Genomic DNA, 17,914 nt, shown 5'->3' with positions numbered 1-17,914 from the left:
CATCACAATACCCCCCTATGCCCCTTCCACAGTACATGTATTACATCCACCTCGTGGAATGTTCCAGAACAAATCCCTCCCTGGACCCGGTGCTAGGTTCAGATGCCCCAAATGTGCCCCCTCACCTTGGCAAGGTAAAACAGGGTGAAGGCTGGGATGAAGGGAAAGTGACAGAACTGGCCCTGCCTCTGGTCCCTGCTGTGTCCCAGCTGTGGTCTCCAGCACTGTCACCATTCTGCTATGGCACCTCCCAAATAGGTCCACTGTGAAGATGGACTGGGGAAGGGAAGAGATGCTACACTCATCAGTGGATTCATCCATTGATAAGTTCGTGTCTGAATGTGCTGTTAAGAGGTGGGCCTAGCAGGAAGTAGATCACTGCGGGTGTGGCCTGGAAGGGTGTGTTCTTCTCCCTGGCTCCTCTCATCTCTCTCTGCTTCCTGGCTGCCAAGGGTTGAGCAGCTTTCCTGCACCACACCCTTCCACCAGACGACCGTGGACTGAATCTCCCAGAACCGTGAGCCAAGTGAAACCTCTCCTCTTTTAACTTGTGGGTACCTGGTATTTTGTCCCAGTGATGGGAAACTGATTAATATACATGCTAATATGGATTTTGCCACAATTAAAAAACAACAACCTCAGAAATGTTTAAATCCACCACCCTCCCCCCATGTAATTTCTCAAGCTCTTCAAGACAGGAAGGCCACGATGGGCCACAGAGCAACACAAAATTTTTCTTCCATCCATCAGCCCCAGCTGACCGAGTGAGAATCCCAAAATCTGAGGCCTGGAGACCTGCCAGCCTGAGATGAGTGTCACCCTTCCCGGGCGTGAGTTGGGGGTGGCAGAGATGAGGAAGAACCTTTCCCTCCCTCCATGAAGGGCAGCAGCACAAAGGGAGAGGCCACAACACAAAATACCACTGAGGGGAGTAGATGGCCTCGCTATGCTCCACAGCTCTGCAGAGAGCAGTGCGTATGTGAGTTGGATCAAACAAGACTTAGACTAAAATGCTGGGAACGTTTATTGAGTCTCTACTATGTTCCAGGCCTAGGCAAGGTGACTGCACTTTAATTTAGTCATTCATGCAATACATATTTACTGAGCACCTACTATTCCAGGCACTAAGGATGTACCAGGGCTCAAAACTAAGATCCTTACTTCCACAGAACTTACACAAGGGTAGGCATACAGGGCCTACTGTTTTGTCTACTTCACAGAGAAGGCTCAGAGAGGACTGCAAGTTGTCCAAGGTCACATAGCTGGCAGGTGGCAGAACCGAGGTTTGAACCATCCCTGCAACACTGACACTATTCCATTCAACCCTACAAAAAAATCTCAGCTGGCAAGTTAGTGGTGTATGGGCTATTTCCCGCCTCCTTTGGTGTCTGAGTTCTCCTTGGGGCATGATTATCTCAGACCCTGCCTTCTGTATTCTTATATAAGTTACTACAAGATGCCCAGGTGGCGCCTTTATCTACCCTCCATCCACCCACCCACTTAGTTCTAGCCACAACATTCTTGAATACTTTGCTCACCCTGTCCTTGCTGCCTGGATATCTAGTCCCCAAGATGGTACCTGATGGCTCCTTCTCTGTAGGTCTCAGCTCACAAGTCATCTTCTCTGGGAAGCCCTCCCTGACCACCTCACAGTGGCAGCACTTCCCGCTCTGTCACTCTCTGCCCCTCCTGATGTGATTTCCTTCCATCAGTTTTTACCATGGCTATGATTTGAACGTGTCCTCATATTGCATGTGTTCCCAAAGTCCTACATTAATGGCATTTGGAGGGGAGGCCATTGGAGGTAATAAGGCTTCGATGTGGTCACAATGGTGGCATTGGTGACTTTATAAGAAGACGAAGAGAGATCGAAGCTGGCACTCTTGCTCCGTCTCTCCACATGATGCCCTCTGACATGCTATGGAGTGGCAGGAAAAGTCCCCACTGGATGTCAATACCATGCTCTTGGACTTTCCAGCCTCCAGATCTGAGAGCCATATAAACTTCTGTTCTTTATAAATTACCCAGTCACTGGTATTGTGTTGCAGCAACAGAGTGCGGACTAAGACACAGGTCTTACTTATCTTGCTCCTTCCTGGATTATTGCCTCCCTCTACCAACTTCCACCTCCCTGAAAATTTCTCCAGACCAGGGCCCCACCATCCTGTCTGCTGCTTTGTCCTTTCCTCCTGTGACATCATCAGATACACCACAGGTGCTTGATAAATACCGGGTGACTCTCTGAGTGGGTCCCAGTTGCCATGGCGCTGAGCTCAGATTCCTCATCCTTAAGATGGTGGTAGTGAAACACAAGACTTAGGAAGGTCCCCCGAGCCTGGAGGTTGGCCCCCTGGGAGCTTTCTGTCAAGGATAATTACTACTCTAAGCTCTGGCCCTGCACAGGAAAGGGGCTGGGGGGAAAAATGCAGTCAGCTCTCTGCTCACCATGGTGAGGCTGGCCTTGAACATGACCTGGCCCCACCACACCCTCTCAAGAGGGCCGGGTGGGAGTGAGCCTGCTGGAGGGGAGGGCATCAGGGGCCCCAGCCTGGCAACTTTGCCAATGACGCCCAGGCTGCAGCCACCCGCATACCAACTAGCTACCTCAGCCGCCGCCTCCCTCCCGGTGGTGATCTCCGCATGTCTTGCATATTGACGTTTGAGCAGAGAACACAAACCGCATTAAATAAATGTTATAGTCTTATTGACAGGAAAAGGAGAGCTGAGAAAGAGTCTCCAGGGGAAAGATGCTTGGCCTGGAACCCCAGGCTGCGTGCCTGGATCCTGGCTGCTGTCAGGAACAAGGTCTTGAAGCAGCAGAGAGCAGCTGGCAGGAAGCACATTCTTGGTCTTTGGGACTCCCCACCTGCTCCCCAATGCAGTGCAGACAGGGTCCAGAGAGAAGGTGAAGACTTGAGGGGGCCCATGTCAGTACTTTTGTTTTTGTAAGAAACAGTCCACTTCTAGGGGGAGGAGAGCTCTGTAGAGGACACTGATGCTCCTGTCTCCTTCAGGTTGTAGCACCCCATGGTGCATTGGGCAACTACCCCTCCCTCACCAGCTGGACTCTTGGTTGTTCTGTCAATCAAAATGCCCAGGCATCTGCCAACCAATCAGCTGCTCTCTCCCTGGAGCAGACATCTGGAGGGGAAGGATGGGAGGTCAGATCGCTAGCACTCTTAAGTTTTCTGGACTTCCATTCTGGAACCCTTTCAACATGCTCTTTTTTGGTAGAAGTTGACCAAGGCCTATTTCTGTTCTTACAACCCCAGACTCACACAGTCAAAAGTTCTCCAGGGAGCACAGAGTCCTAGCACTGGCCAAGCCAAGAACCTGGCAGGACCCATGGCCTGGACCCATGAGTAGTGCTGTCATTTCTAATTTAAAGCCATATTCCAAGCTTTGTCTCTTCTCCTTTCCTGGGAGGCTAGATCAGGGACCTGGTGTGGCCCAGCTTCCACCATTGGAAGGGGACCACCCCTAGGGCTGGAGGATGGAGGTATCCTGGGTCCCACAGTAAGTCCTGGGGCAGTGCTGTCCCACCGGAGGAGGTGGCCCCTCTATCCTGGTATGGGAGGAGGACTCTCGTTGAATCAAAGCCTCATGGAGACACTGGGCTGTTCATTGTGGTGGCTTAGCCTGTGCTGTAACACACACACAGTGTAAGAAAACAAGATCCTTGGGAAGGGACTCAGGCAGAGCCAGGTCCCCTCCTCCATTGTCCATGGAGCTTCCCCGTCTGGCTGGGAAGGAGTGTGGCACCTAAGGTGCCTCCCCCACCCTGCCAGCCCTTGGCCTGTGCGGCCTGAAGCTCACCTTTTTCTCATCCCCGCCTTGCAGGAGGTGCAGGCCACTCCTCTGGTCACCCTCGTGCTGTCTCAGGGTGCTGCCCTGGGGCTGGGGCAGGCCCGAGGGGGGAGAGATGCTGCGGCCCTGTGGGTCCACCCAGGTGTAGATGTGGTTGGTGATGTAGCCCCCGGGGATGCACCCCGCTGAGTATACAGACAGCATCAGCTTCTTGGAGCCCTTCAGAGCCTAGAGAGAAGGTGACACAGAATTAGAGGGAAGGAGGGCTCTTATCCTGCCTTAGGAAAGCCTCAATTCCCCTCAGGACCCCGTCCCTGGGAGAAGGAGCCCAGCCCCCAAGACCCCTTTTTCTTCCCTAGTCCTTAGTCTTGGCCTACAGAAAGGGGAACCTCTGTCCCACCCTTATCTTAAAGTAGTCAGAACACAAGAAATATGACATCTAAGAATATATGTGCAGATAAGAATTCACCTAGCAGGCCCGCAGCTGCTTTGCATAGACAGGTCTCCTTGCAAGGCTGGCCTCTGGGAAGCCTGGTGTCTGGGAACGAGTACTTGGCATGTCCCCACCTGAAGCCATGGCTCACTGTGTAGACAGCGTGGGTCACACTGAAGACTCAAGTTACTCCTGGGGGCCTGGAAGGTGGGTACATCCACTCCTTGGTAAAACTTTGAGTGCTTTCTAACAAGCTTCCCGGGTAGACAAATCTCACAGATGTTGTCACAGTTTCATGCTGTGTGACTCACCCACAGAGGACCCTTGGAAGCTCAGACTGCCTCTGGACTTTGCCAATGTGTCTATTCCCAGGGCTCATTTTGCTGTGTTTCCTTTCAGTGTAATAAATATTACCCATAGCTACTACTTCTGAGTGCAGACACCATCTTTGTAATACATTTTCCAGTCTGGGGATGGAATAGCCACATGGAATGGTGGTAAGTCCAAACACTATACCCTGGAGTAGAAGCTGAGACCGGCCATGTTGCTTTCCCATAATGCACCTGTAGCTGTTGTTCAAAGAGACAGTCACTTAGCACTAGATTAACAGCAAATATACCCCATGTTAAGGACTGAATGTATGCGTGTTCAAATTCACACACTGAAGCCTTAATTACCCCCAACAAAGTAGTATTGCCGTGATAGGGGTTTTGGGAGGTGAGGAGAGTTGGATGAGGCCAGGAGTGTGGAGCCTTTGTGATGAGATTACTGCCTTTGGAGAGAGGGGGAGTGAGGGGAGAGGAGAAGAGGAGACTAGAGATAAAATGGAGGCAGCAGAGAGGAAGTGGGGGGAGAGAAGACAGGGAAGAGAGAACACGCACACAGACAGTTCCCTCTCTCTCCTCTAGGTGAGGCCGCAGGAAGAAGGTGGACATTTACAACCCTCAAAGTGGACCCGGCCACTCTGGCAACCTGATTTCAGACCACCAGCCTCCAGAAATGTGAGAAAATACACATCTATTGTTTAAGGCAGCCCATCTATGGTATTTTGTTATGGCAGCCCTGGCTGACTAATATACCTTACAACTGGGGGCTGTCTGAATCAATAATGGTGTCACATAATGTAATTTCATGCTGCTGTAAAAATCATATTTACAACCTGGACACTGTGGTGTGAGCCTGCACACACAGCTACTTAGGAGGCTAAGATGGGAGGACCACTGAGCCTCAGAATTTGAGACCAGCTTGGACAATACAGTGGGATCCCAATTCAAAAACTCTGCTACTACTACTACTACTACTACTACTACTAATTACTACTATCACTAATGATGATGATGATGATCATTTTAAAAATTACATTGGCAAAGAGTTTGTAATGACATGGGCATGTAGTATGATTTAATGTTAAAGAGGGTCAAAAAGCTACACACATGTCTTATAGTGTGATCTCAGTCATGTTAAGAGGAAAACCCAACAGGAAAAACAAAACAAATAACATGCCAACGTTTGGAGTGTTTCTCTCTGATGTGAGAATGTGGGCAATTGATGTTTTGCACTTCCTACTTCTCAGTATTTTCCAAATGTTCCACTAGGAGGGTACAATGCTCTCAATATCAGAAGAAAATAATATGCCTAAAAAGAGGGAGAGGGACATTTTGCTCTCCCCCAAGCTCACCCCAATATGCTGTGCTTGGCTTCCCAGCTCCAGCTGGGACCAAGGGTGTGCTTTCAGAGCCTGTGGGAGCAGGGGCTGGGAAGGGGTCTCTGACAAGGGAACCTCTTCCAGAGGACAGAGAGCCAGGAGGCGCCGGGCCTCCATCTCCAGATGAGAGCCAGCCCCTGGTACAGGGACAGTGAGAGATAGCGGCTCTCCAAGCTCCTGATTTTAAAAGACGTGCTTGAGAAGATGGGTAAAGGGAGATTTACAGTGATCTTTGAGCATCCCCCAGGACTCCATGAGGGAATTGTTGGGAAAATCAACTCTCTGTTAAGTTGGAGCTGTGGGACGGAGGAGCAGAAGACTGGGTTTGCTTCTGCCACAACAAAGCAGAAGCCTGAGGCCGCGCATCCTCTGTGGGCCTCAAATCTTCCGGCCCCTTCCTCCTGGCCTACTGTTCACTCCTCCAGGAGGGTGTGGCTCCCAGCTCTGCCACCATTCGCAGTGGCCCAGCTCCTTTGTACATCATGAGACTAAGCCCTGCTGATAAGGGCTGACTGTGTGCCAGGCCTGGAGGGAACCAAGTAGGAAGCCTGGTGAGGGACAAAGCATCATCATCACAGCAGGTCCCCATAATGCTTGTGTACAGTGGCACAAGGCATTGCCAGGTACACAGTAGGTCCTCATAACATGTGCAGCCTGTAAGAGAAAAGCCATCAGCTGGCACTCAGTAGGACCAGGCAGCACCAGGTGCACAGTAAGTCCTGGTGACAGAGACAAGGTACTGGCCAGGACACAGTAGGTCTCCATGATATTTGTGCCTGGCGAGAGATAAAGCTTTGAGCATCACACAGTAGGTCCTGAGAAAAGTCTAGCCTCATTAGGTAACAAAGTAAACAATATCATCCAAAGAAATCACAGCCCTGTGTGCATCATCCTGCAGCATGTCTACTCTGGAAGGCTGGCTGGAGCTGGGGACAGGGACAAACGCAGGCAGACAGCACCTGTGTGGACTGGCAGGAGGGCAGAGGGGAGTTAAGCCACACTTGTGCCACGTGAGGTGGGAGCCTTTGGCCGGCTGCTCGCCCCTTAGAGAAGCACGTGGGAAATGGGGAGAAGGACAACTCCTGCCTGGCAGATGTCATGGATGAAATAAGGCAAAGCGTGTGCCTATACACAGTGGGCGCTCAGCAGACGGCAGAACCCACTGCCCCTCTCCCTGGCATGTTTCCATGGGGAAGAGAAAGCATGCTGTAGCACGGCCCAAGGAATTAAGAAAGGAAGTGGTGGAAGAATAAAACAGGATGCTTAGCGCATCATTTGTATTCTTTATCGCTGGCAATAGTAGAATCCTCTTGGTCAGTTCTATAAATAGGCCAACAGCAACCTTGAGAACTGAGAGGAGGATAATGCCTTTGATGAGAACACCACAGAGAGCTCGAGCCACAGAGGGGCTCTGGAGGTCACTGAGCTCCTGCACGAGGTCTGCCCCCAATATTTTACAGAAGGGGACCCTGAAAATCTGAGAGGGAGGGGATAGAGGCACAGCCCCCGACGCGTGGCCAGTCCTGGGCAAGCCAATGGCCTTCTGGGCCTCGGTTTCCCCATCACAAGAAAATAGGGTCAGAAAATCCAAAGCTTAGACCATTTTGGACCACTCTGAACCTCGGACACAAACTCTTTTGAGGGGATAAATGTGGGCAGGAATTTCATCATCCTCTGCCGCTTGCTTTATGTTTCTGGTGAAACTGAAGAAAACAAGAACCCTGAGGCAGCACTTCTGATATCTAAGTAGCTCTCAGAATATGGTCTTGGTCCATCAGGATCCCGAAGGAGCAGCTCCCTCCGCTGCTGTTTCCTTTAAGCCTATGTGCATCATGGGGACAGGGAGGGGCAGGCTTCTCCCTCCTCCTTACCACCTCGTCTCCTGCATTGTTCCAAATAGCGTCTGTGTATTGGCAAGGGCATCAGTAAACAGAGGAGCTCATTCCTAAAGAAAGCGGACAGGTACTTCTCTGATACCAGCCACTCTACTAGCCCTGCACACGTGCTCACCTCTGCTACCTCGATCCCTGGGCTGGGCCATCTGGGGACAGCGAGGTCGCTGTTCACGGTTCAGTGCACAGGCCACTCACTGTACTTCCCTCCCCAGAGCAGCCTACATGGCAAGCAGGAGTCAGGTAAGGTACAGCAGCAAGCTCTGGCTGCTGAGGCAGACACCTAGCCACGTCCCCACTACTGCAGGTTTGCTCAGTGGCCTGCCACTGCTTCCTCACCTCGGCAGGACTTGGTTTTGCCACTTGCCAAAAGAGCAGGTTGGACTGAGTGATTGGTAAGGTCCTGGCCCAGGAAAAACTTTTCTTTCTTTCTGATGGTGGTGATGGTCATGAGAGTAGAGAGACTGAGGCCTCAGGGACATGCAAGGATAGACAGGTCAGTGGGCTGGGCCTGGGAAACTGTCCTCAGTTTCCCCGGTTCCCGGATTATAGTACAGTCCTTTCCTTGTTTCTTGCAGCCAGACACCTGGGGAAAGGTAGGTCACATGCAGCATACATTAAAGCCACCTGCACACTCTGCCTGGGCATGCTTCTGACACCCACCACCCTCAGCCCCTCCTGCTAGGGCACCTCTAGAGGATCAGCCCGCCCCCTGAATCAAGGGCTGTCAGCTGTGCCATGTCGCACAAGTCACCCTACTTCTCTGTCCATCTGTTTTCTCTCCTGCAAGATGAAGATCACAATTCTGCTTTCTCTGCAAAGAGAGGAGCACTCAAAAATGTTAGACCCACGCAAGCAGGGGCAGTTTTCCAGGTGCTGTGTTCTCACGTCTGTCATCAGGTGTCTATGGTAAAACTTTGTGTTCTACCAGTTCTGCTCAGAGAAGTCTCCACCTGACCTGGCAGATGGCTCGGCTAAGATGTGATCCATCACTGAAGCCTATTCAGGCAACATGTTATGATTATGGAAATGTAAATTATATGTGTACATCTTCAAACTTAATAACTTGCTGCTTGGATTAATGCTCTCAGGAGGCAAATTGCCTCACTCAGCTCATTGGAGTCAACCCTGAAACCCCTAAATCATAGACCAACGTGACATGATTCTCTGCCCCACAGAGGACTGACGGACAGACCAGACAGGCCACGCACTGGAGGACGAAAGGATGTGTTAATGTAGCAGATGTATGTGTGCCCATGTTCAAAAGCACACACCAAACACCAGCATAACGTGAGCCACAAAGACACAAAACTAGCAGATTCCCAATCACATACAAGAAAAGCATCCAGAGAAGTCCCAGGTGAGGACACATAAGAGCAAATCATCTGCTTATCTCAAGGCTCAGGCTTCAAGGCTTTTTTTTTGGTACCAGGGATGGAACTCAGGACCCTGCGGTTGCAAGGCAGGTGGCAGAACCACTGAGCTAAATCCCCAGCCCCAAGGCTTTCTTTTTTAGGAACAGACTCTCAACTTCAGGAAGGAGACTCCTGTGCCTTGCTTAGTTGGTGATGTGGGTTCAGACACACGAGGCAATGAGCTTGGCTTTGCTGAAGACTTGCTGTGTGATACTGAGCCAATTACCTAACCTAACTCTGTGCGTGTTTCTGCTTTTAAAAAGCAATGATTGTAATCCTAACTACTTGAGAGGCTGAGGCAGGAGGATGACAAGTTTGAGGCCAGCCTGAGCAACTTATCAGGACTCTATCTCAAAATAAAAAATAAAAAGGGCTGTGGATACAGCTCAGTGATAAGAGTGCTGCTGGATTCAATGCCCTGTATCCCCCTACACAGACACATACAGACACAAGCAACTGTTGTCAGGATTATTAAAATGATATACACTGTCTATATAGCACTTGGCACACAGTAGGTCTTAATTCACTACTGCTAACCCCATTCCCCTTTCCTGAGCTTGACAGCTCCTTCTCACAAACATAAACTGTAAAAATTCTCTAAACCTCTAATCTGCATGAATGCAAATACATGGCAACTCTAGCCATTCCTCTTGCCTCCTGACTTTCCTCCTCATAGGAAATACCCTCCCCTACTTTAATCTACACTTCCTCATAGCTGCCCTGCCTTCACCATTCAGCTCCTCCCCGGCCACCTCTAGGAAGCCTCCCAGACTATGGCTGACTCTCCAAGGGCACCCGGCACACTTCTATGTTTCTGTTGCCAGCTACCATGTGGGCCCTGAGTCACATTTGTTATCTTGCCTTTAAGACTACCAGGCAAGTTCCTCGAGCCACATAGTCCATTCTACTTTCTCTAAAACCTCTCTTTGCTCCTTGGGATTCATTCATTTACCCATTCATCCATCCATTCAGTCAACAAGATGTTTAATGAGTTGTCTGTGGGCCTGGTAGCCCCGGGGAACTTGTTCAAATAAAGGCACAGGGATAACAGCGTATTTTACTGGGATTCACACAGGTCCAGGTCACCAAGCCACACTCTTGCACATCAGTGTGAGCATAAAACACTCAGACTCACGTGGGATTTGGACAGAGCAACAAAGGAGTGTAGAGCCCAGCTCAGGGCTAGGCTAAGGACTCCCACTCTGGCTCTGTGGCCTCTAGCCTTGGGCAAGGTGTTAACCGACCTGTGCCCCAGTTTCCCTGGAGTAAGATGGAGTAACAGTGGTCTTGTCTCATATGGTGGCTGTGAGGATTAAATTAGTCAGTATGCGTATATAAAGTATTCAGGACCTGAGACATAGGTTAGAGCTCTAAAAGCACCGGGGATTATTCTCATAAAGAACCCAGAACACAGCAGAACCCTGTGCAGTACCCACAGTTATATTGTGGTATCTGTCCTTCCTGAGGTGTTCCTGCACTTTGTAAGCACATCTATATACGTATGTGAGACTATCTTCTGATTTGTACACAAATGAACTCATACTGGACACTTTTGCTTCTTCTTTTCCGTTTTTTTTTCTTTAGCTAAAATTTATTTGGAGAAGTTTTCCTCACAAGCTCAATGAGATGAAACTCATCTCTTCCCTCACTATAATCCCTGGCAGCTGATTCACCACTGTGGAATTCTCACTCTCCTATCCATGAGCATTTAGGTTGTTTTGCAGTTTTTGCCAACACAAACACCTGCTGTGAATATCCTTTGAGATTCTGTCTTGAATGCAGTGTCTGCTCCTCCAGACTGAAGTGGAAATCCTGAGGCAGCGGACAGTGCATCTTCATTCACACACAACCACATCCACATCTGGGAAGGAGGACATCTCCAGGCATGCCTTGCGATCAGCTGCAGTTCCTATCAACACCTGTAGGGGGCAGCACTGTGCACTCTGGGCCTACAGACTTCTTCTAACACTGGACTGGGCTGGGTGGGAGCCTCACAATGGTCTCCCAAGGCAGTGCAGGGGTCTGTCTTCCTTTATACTTCTTTCCATGGGCTGCAGAAACCTCCCAATTTAGGCAAATCTTTGCTCTGTATTCCAGCTTTACCTGGGGGTAAATCTTGGACCCTAAAGTATTCCAAAACACCCTCAAAAAGGTAACTTGGTAGTGGCTTATGGTGGGGACAATGTTTTCCAACAGAAGGTACATTTGCTAGAAAGCCATTTCCAAACGATATACCACCCCTTCCTCTCTGAGACTTTTCATGAGTTAGTTTGCCTCTCTAAGCATCAGCTTTCTGAGCTGTTAAATGGGGCTACTGACTGTCCTCTTGGAGTTGTGTGGAGCACATGAAGACTGAGGAAATCATCTCACAGCAGGCCCGAGGCACAGGAGGCTCTGGGAAAATGGTGATCACACTGTTACGAATACCAAAACTGGAACAGCCACACCCACACATTCTAGTCTTCCCATTGTACCGATGAGGAAAGCAACGCTTCGTGGTGAAACAATGGCTGCAAAGTCACAAAGATGATAAGAGGTCGGACCTGACAGGAATCTAGGATTCCCCGAACCAGTTCCTGTTGCCCTCTCCTGCTGCCTTCTCACCAGTGGCTGGGGTGGGGGTCATATAACACAAGGCCAACCCTACGCCTTGTCCCAAGACAGACAAGCCCGGGTCTTACCTGGGGGCGTGGACTCACAGGCTGTCAACCAGCAGGAGCCGAGTCCTGAGCAGGGCTGGGAACAGCCACACAGCCTGGACAGACCCTGCCCATCTAGCCTCGTTTTGAAGGAGGACAGGAATTGTTGGCATGGCCTCTCTGCTCGAGTGGCATAGTTTAATGTCACGAGACAGCAAAGCCCTAATTAGCGCTGTCTCCAGAACACCTTCCGTCTGCACCACTGCTCTCTGTGTTAATTACCTCTTCCGGGGACCACTCAGAACAGCAGCTTCTCAGCTTCCTTCCTCAGCCTCAAACCAGACTCCATGGACCAGCCAGGTCCTTTTCAAACAGAAGGCCACCTTGCCCCTTGCCTGCCCCAAGCTCTCCCTGCTGCCTCTGACATAAGCTGCAAGCTGCCTGCAGTGTCTCTTAGGCCCGTGTGTGAGCCCTGATGCCCGGCCAGCCTCGGCTCCTGCACGGCCACCTGAGCCTTCCGACAGTATCAGGTGCTCCCGGCTCCTTTCCACTGCAGCCTCTGCATGTGCTGCTCCCTGTCCCTGAAAGTACACGTCTCACACACTTCCTTATATAAGCGATTACTTTATCTACCTTCCTCTCGATAGACTGGGAAGGCAGGAAGTTCTGACTCGATCACAGTGCATCCACAAGTAGGAATATAAGTGAGTCCGTGTAAAGGGACAGACAGTGAAGATAGTGAGGAAGTCTTCCCCTTGGAACTGACCATGCACACGAGATGTGACTCTCCTGAAGTACCGATGACTTTTCTGGTAGAATCAAGAGTCTGTTCATTTCTCTTTTGGCTTTGTAGCTTGGAAGCTCAGAATTCAATTTAGAGATGAAATACTCTATCATACTTTATCAAGGGTGCTGAAAACACATACACAGATGCACACACACACACATACATCCTCACGCAATTTCTAATGTCATTTTGGATCCCTCTGCCTTCTTAATGATGGATTTTTAAAAATTAATTCACTCGATTATTTTGACGTAAGCAGGTATATTAACTCTAAACATACGAGCAAGCAAGAAAATGATATAGGTGGAGACTAAGGAGGGAGTTAGACCATACCAGTTGCATGGTAGGTGCTTGGTCAAACAATTGCTGAGTGGATGAAGAAACTGCAAAGTCTAAATACATCTCTAGAATTACACACTTCCATGCCGTTGGAGAAGAAATACATTGTGGGTTTGTTTTTTGCTTTTTGTTTTGGTACTAGGGATCAAACTCAGGACCTTGGGCTTGTGAGGCAGGCGCGGTGCCGCTGAGCACTGAGCTAAATCCCCAGCCCAAGAAAGAAATACATTTTACAGAGGCTTGGGCAATAGATTTGCTTTCCCCTCCTACCTCTGTTTCCCTTCTCCCCAGAAATACTGTGCAGCTTCTGAGTTGGGTCTAATATGTGCCATTTGTAAACATTCCTTAAACAAAAGTCCAAAAATTGTTATTCCCATATTCTTTTGCAATGATGACACAGGAGGGAGTGGTGTGGTAAGAATTCACTATTTGTCAAACAACCATGGATTCACAATAGCATCACCAACATCTGTGTGCATGTCACGGGGCCAGGACGTGGGGTACAGCTGTGCTGAGATGAGGCCCATCTGCTCCAGCTCTGCGCAGCCACCTCGCTTGCTTGAGATGCTGCACCCCTGGGCAGGGCAACTGGACCATGGGGCCAGTGTGGGAGCCCTCTGGGACTCCTCTAGGAAACACAGCTCAACATAAAGATCCAGAAACAGCGGGACAATATATATATGAAAGAAAACAGCCAGGAGGGAGGTGATTCCACAGTGGAGAAAAGGGCTGTGTGGGAACACAGGCCAAGAGCCATGGCAGGGAAGGGTTGAGAGCCAGTTAGGAGGACAGTGATGCAGGGATCTTCTCTCTGAGCAGATTTTCTTTAATGCTATTTAAATTTGCCTTTCATTGGAGCCTCACAAAGCAGGATTTAAAATTTCAACTGTTCATTCCCTGTCACCTCTTTTCTTTAAGATTTTGACCTCCAAATGGTCTGTGTGGAAACCTCCACCTGTCCTGGGAACGCTGGGGTCCCAGAGGCTGGGATGGAGAGCTGACATTTGAAAACCCATGCTCTCTGCTGTCATTACTCCTCAATGTCTTAGTCAAAGGCTGTGTGAAGGAGCCAACAATCAAAGAAAGGAGAAAATATTTTGACCTTGGGGATCATGCCCTAAGAGACCTGCAAGAACGTGACAGAGTGACCACCCCTTTGCAAAACAACACACAAGACGAGGACAGATCAGATTCCAGAAAGATAATGATTCCTTTTTAATGCCATTCTTCAATTATCCACTAAGCCTGGCTTTTAGTCCCTTGTAATTTCAATAAATTGCTTTATACATGCTCTTTTATATTTTGTCTTTATATCCCCCTCTTTCTCTTTGAAGAACAAGACTCAAGGAGTTATAAATATAATCCCTCAAGATAAGCTTCAGTGTGTCTTCAATGGAGTGTTTACTGTCTAGGATCAGTGTCCAAAGCACATAGATGCACCAGAATATCTGTTTCTATCAATGTCATTTTCTCAGCCCATGAATAGGCACATTGATGAGGCTTATTTTCCTCCCAGCCTCATTATTTCTCCGTCCCTCATCTCTTTCTGACTGTCCTCAGTTGAGAAGGCGAGGGTAGGCTCCCCTTTCAACCTCAGCTTGAGGAATCTGAGTCCAAGGTGGATGCACCAACCATCTTTGAAAAACAGACTCAGCAGACGTCAGAAAGAAAAAGACTGTTAGTTGATTGAAATGTAAAATTCTTGTGATTGTATAAGCCCAGGATGTGAATAAGAGCATGAATACATATAATAAAATTCTTGTGATTGTATGAGCCCAGGATATGAATAAGAGTATAAATACATATATGATGATATACAATCATCAAACATGCATAGGCATGGAACCTTACTATTTGAATTATACAAATTAAAATGGATACTTTTTTGTCTATGAGATTGGAAAATGGAATTAAATATAATATCCAATGTTGGTATTGCTGGGGAGAAATGAAGAATCTCATGCACTGCTAATGTTGGTAGGAGGGACTATAAAAAAACAATTTCCTTCCCAAGAACAGTTTGGCAACAGTTATCAAAAGCCTTAAAATTATGCCTTTCCCCTGAGCCAACACCACCTCTAGAAAGGCAGCCCAAGGAATTATTAGAGACACGCTTTAAGATGAATGTTCAAAGATGTATAAAGTAGCAATATGGATAACACTGAAAAAACAAACTTTCCAATGAGAGGAAATGAGTGAAATAAATCATGTATCTCTTTGCTATAATATATTATGCAGTCATTAAAAGTCATGTTCTAGAAATATTTATCAAAGTAGGAAAACAGTCGTGACACATGGCTTGTGGAAGAGGCAGGCTAGTAACTATGTTGAGATGGGAGGGTGTGGAGAGAATTCCAGACAGAAACCTATACACGGGGTCCTAGAAAGGCAGAAATCAAGTTTCCAAAGTGATTACTTCTGGTTAGGAGAGATTATCTATAACCTGTATTTTTATGTGCTTTTCAAAGTGTCTTCCATGTTTTTTAAATTTAATCTTTATTTTCTATGTGTTTTTCAAAGTGTTTTTCAAGTTTTTAAAATTGAGCCCATGTATCTTAGGTCATTAAGACAAATACAGAAATAAACACACAGGCATACACAAACACACATGTTATTTAAAGGACCTAGGCAGATTCCTTTTCCTCCCCTACATTTCCTATAAACCAAACAAGACGGCCCTTTAACTTGTCCAATCTGAGACAGGGCTGATGATCACCCGCGCTCTATGTGAAGCCCAGAAGCACTCCTTTCTCAGCCTCTCAGAGTTCTGATCCTGCCCTGATGGCTGGCTGTGTAGACGAATCCAGAGACTCTACCACAAAGCAAGATAATTACACCAGGTACCAGTTTATTCGAATCGGGTGGAGTTGAGGTCACAGTTGTCTAGCAGGGAATTTCCATGGATAAGGCACAGAATCAAAACCTGACACAACAGAGTAGGAAAAGAAAAAAGAGGAAAGTGCCCCATGCCCCTTCTGTCCCTGAAGTCTAGTTAACAAAATGTACAGAGCATACCAGGGAAAGGGCAGGGCAGCTAGGCCCAGGTCTTCTGGCTCCCTGTGTCATCAAACAGCTACAAAGCCACTTTCACCAGGTAAGAAGTTGGGGAGGAAACGGTCATTTATGGGACCTTGCTTGACGGCACTGTGCTGGGCTTCTCATCCTGCCTTCCCTGTCAGAAGCAGCTGAAATGAACGAGCTGTCTGGAGGCAGACAGACCTAGGCTCAAACCCTGGTCCTGCTTCTCTCCTACCCTGGCCACCTCCTCTTCCTATTTCATCTCCTGGCCCTTGGGGCCGGGGGAAGCTGTCAGCAAAGCTTCTCATGGCGCACATAGGATGCTCAATGGTGGCAACACTAACTAGTGTGCTAATGAAAACCTCTTGTATGTGTTATTTTGTACCTTCTCCAGTGCTAGGAGAACCACTTCCGGTCAGGAAAACACAACTAAACTCAGCACTTTGAACATAGCAGGTGATCAGCAACTGTTTAGCTTAATAGACGCACCTACTGCTTTAAATCATTATTTGCATGGCCATTCGGTATTCCCACTTTAGAGACAAGGAAACCTGCAAGACAAGCTGTGACTCTCCTGCCACTTCCCTGTCATCCACATCAGTTTCATTGAGAATCAGAGGCAAACAAGCCTGTGCAAGTCCCCTCAGTCTCCAAGTGACAGAGGTAGGCTTTGAATTCAGAAGCGGTTCCAGAGCCCAGGCTCAAGCACTGTAGACATCACGTCTCGGCAGTCCCTCAGGTCAACAAATCCTGGGTTTGCAACTTGGCACTGCCTCTAGCTATACCTAGTGTCCCCAGAATTCTCGTATGTTGAGGTTGGGCTTTGGGATTGGATCTTGGGGATGGATTAGTCCACCGATGAGTTCGTGGCTCAATGTGCTGTTAGGAGGAGGGGCCTGGGTGGAGGTGGGTCATCGGGGGTGTGGCCCAGAAGGGCGTATCCTTGTTCTTCCTCCTCCTTTCTTTCTGTCTCTCTCTGCTTTCTGGGTGCCATGGGTTGAACAGCTTTTCCTCCACTATGTTATTTCTGCTTTGGAGCCAGTCAACCATGGGCCGAACCTCCTGAAACCATAAATCAAAATGAGTCTCTCCTCCTTTAAGTTATGGGTGTTGTCCATTTTGTCCTGGTGATGCGAAAGTGACCAATACGCCTATGCTAGTGCACTGTAAGCCCTTGCTCAACACAAAGGTTAGGATCACATGAGCCACAAAGAACACGGTTGGAGACATGGTGTCTATGTCATGAGATAAGTGGAGCAGGCTGTTACCCTGAGGGAGCTGAGGACAGGACAGAAGGTCTCCTGTAGACAGAGCAATGGCAGGGTGGGCAGGCAGGGCTCCTGGGACCCCCATTAAGGCCTGGCCTAAGGAGGACTGTGGGGGAGAGGAGAGGTGGGGAGGACCAGAGTCTTGCTTCAGAGAAGGCAGTTTTATTTGTTTATCAAGTGTGGATTGCATTTGAGAACACTGGGAGAAGAAAGTTGCCTGCAAGTAAAAGGGAATGAGATCAGGGGCAGCCTGGAGGCCAAGGTGAAGAACTGGGGGCTCCCAGCTCCAGTACTCTGGAGTACTCCAGAGCTCTGGGTAGTCACCGCTGGATCAAATATGAATTTAGAGAGTTCACCCTACCTCCAGGATGGAAAACAGATGAGCAAGTGGAGCCAGAGAGACAGACTGTCGAGGAGGCTGCTGCGGGCAGTAGCGAAGGCAGGGAGGGGCAGTGTGGCCTGAGAGGCACTGGGGAAAGGTCAGGCCTGCAAAGTCAGCCATGTGGAAGGTGGCGCTGTCCCCAAAAGGGAGCCTGGACAAGAGGAGCAAGACAGATTACTAACTTGAGACATGTCCATGGTTTGAGGGCAGGAGGAGAAGGGGTGGTCAG

At 48.8% G+C, this 17,914-nt stretch overlaps 1 protein-coding gene across 6 annotated transcripts in view; it reads right to left on the bottom strand.

Annotated features, from left to right (window-relative positions):
- Whrn (whirlin) overlaps window positions 1-17,914 on the bottom strand; it is an 88,023-nt gene that overhangs the window by 60,610 nt on the left and 9,499 nt on the right. For all 6 annotated transcript variants that reach the window (XM_004849502.4, XM_021262187.2, XM_021262189.2 and 3 more), the window contains exon 2: window positions 3,817-4,035. In XM_004849502.4, coding sequence (XP_004849559.2) covers window positions 3,817-4,035 — 219 coding nt within the window. The remainder of the gene's footprint in view (window positions 1-3,816; window positions 4,036-17,914) is intronic.

The sequence above is a fragment of the Heterocephalus glaber genome, unplaced genomic scaffold (assembly GCF_053883595.1).
Source record: "Heterocephalus glaber isolate CG9 unplaced genomic scaffold, H.glaber_assembly_v1.0 deba00001479, whole genome shotgun sequence".
Classification (NCBI taxonomy): domain Eukaryota; kingdom Metazoa; phylum Chordata; class Mammalia; order Rodentia; family Bathyergidae; genus Heterocephalus; species Heterocephalus glaber.
The sequence above is the reverse complement of the archived record's forward strand: the minus strand, read 5'-3'. Positions and strand labels throughout refer to the sequence as shown.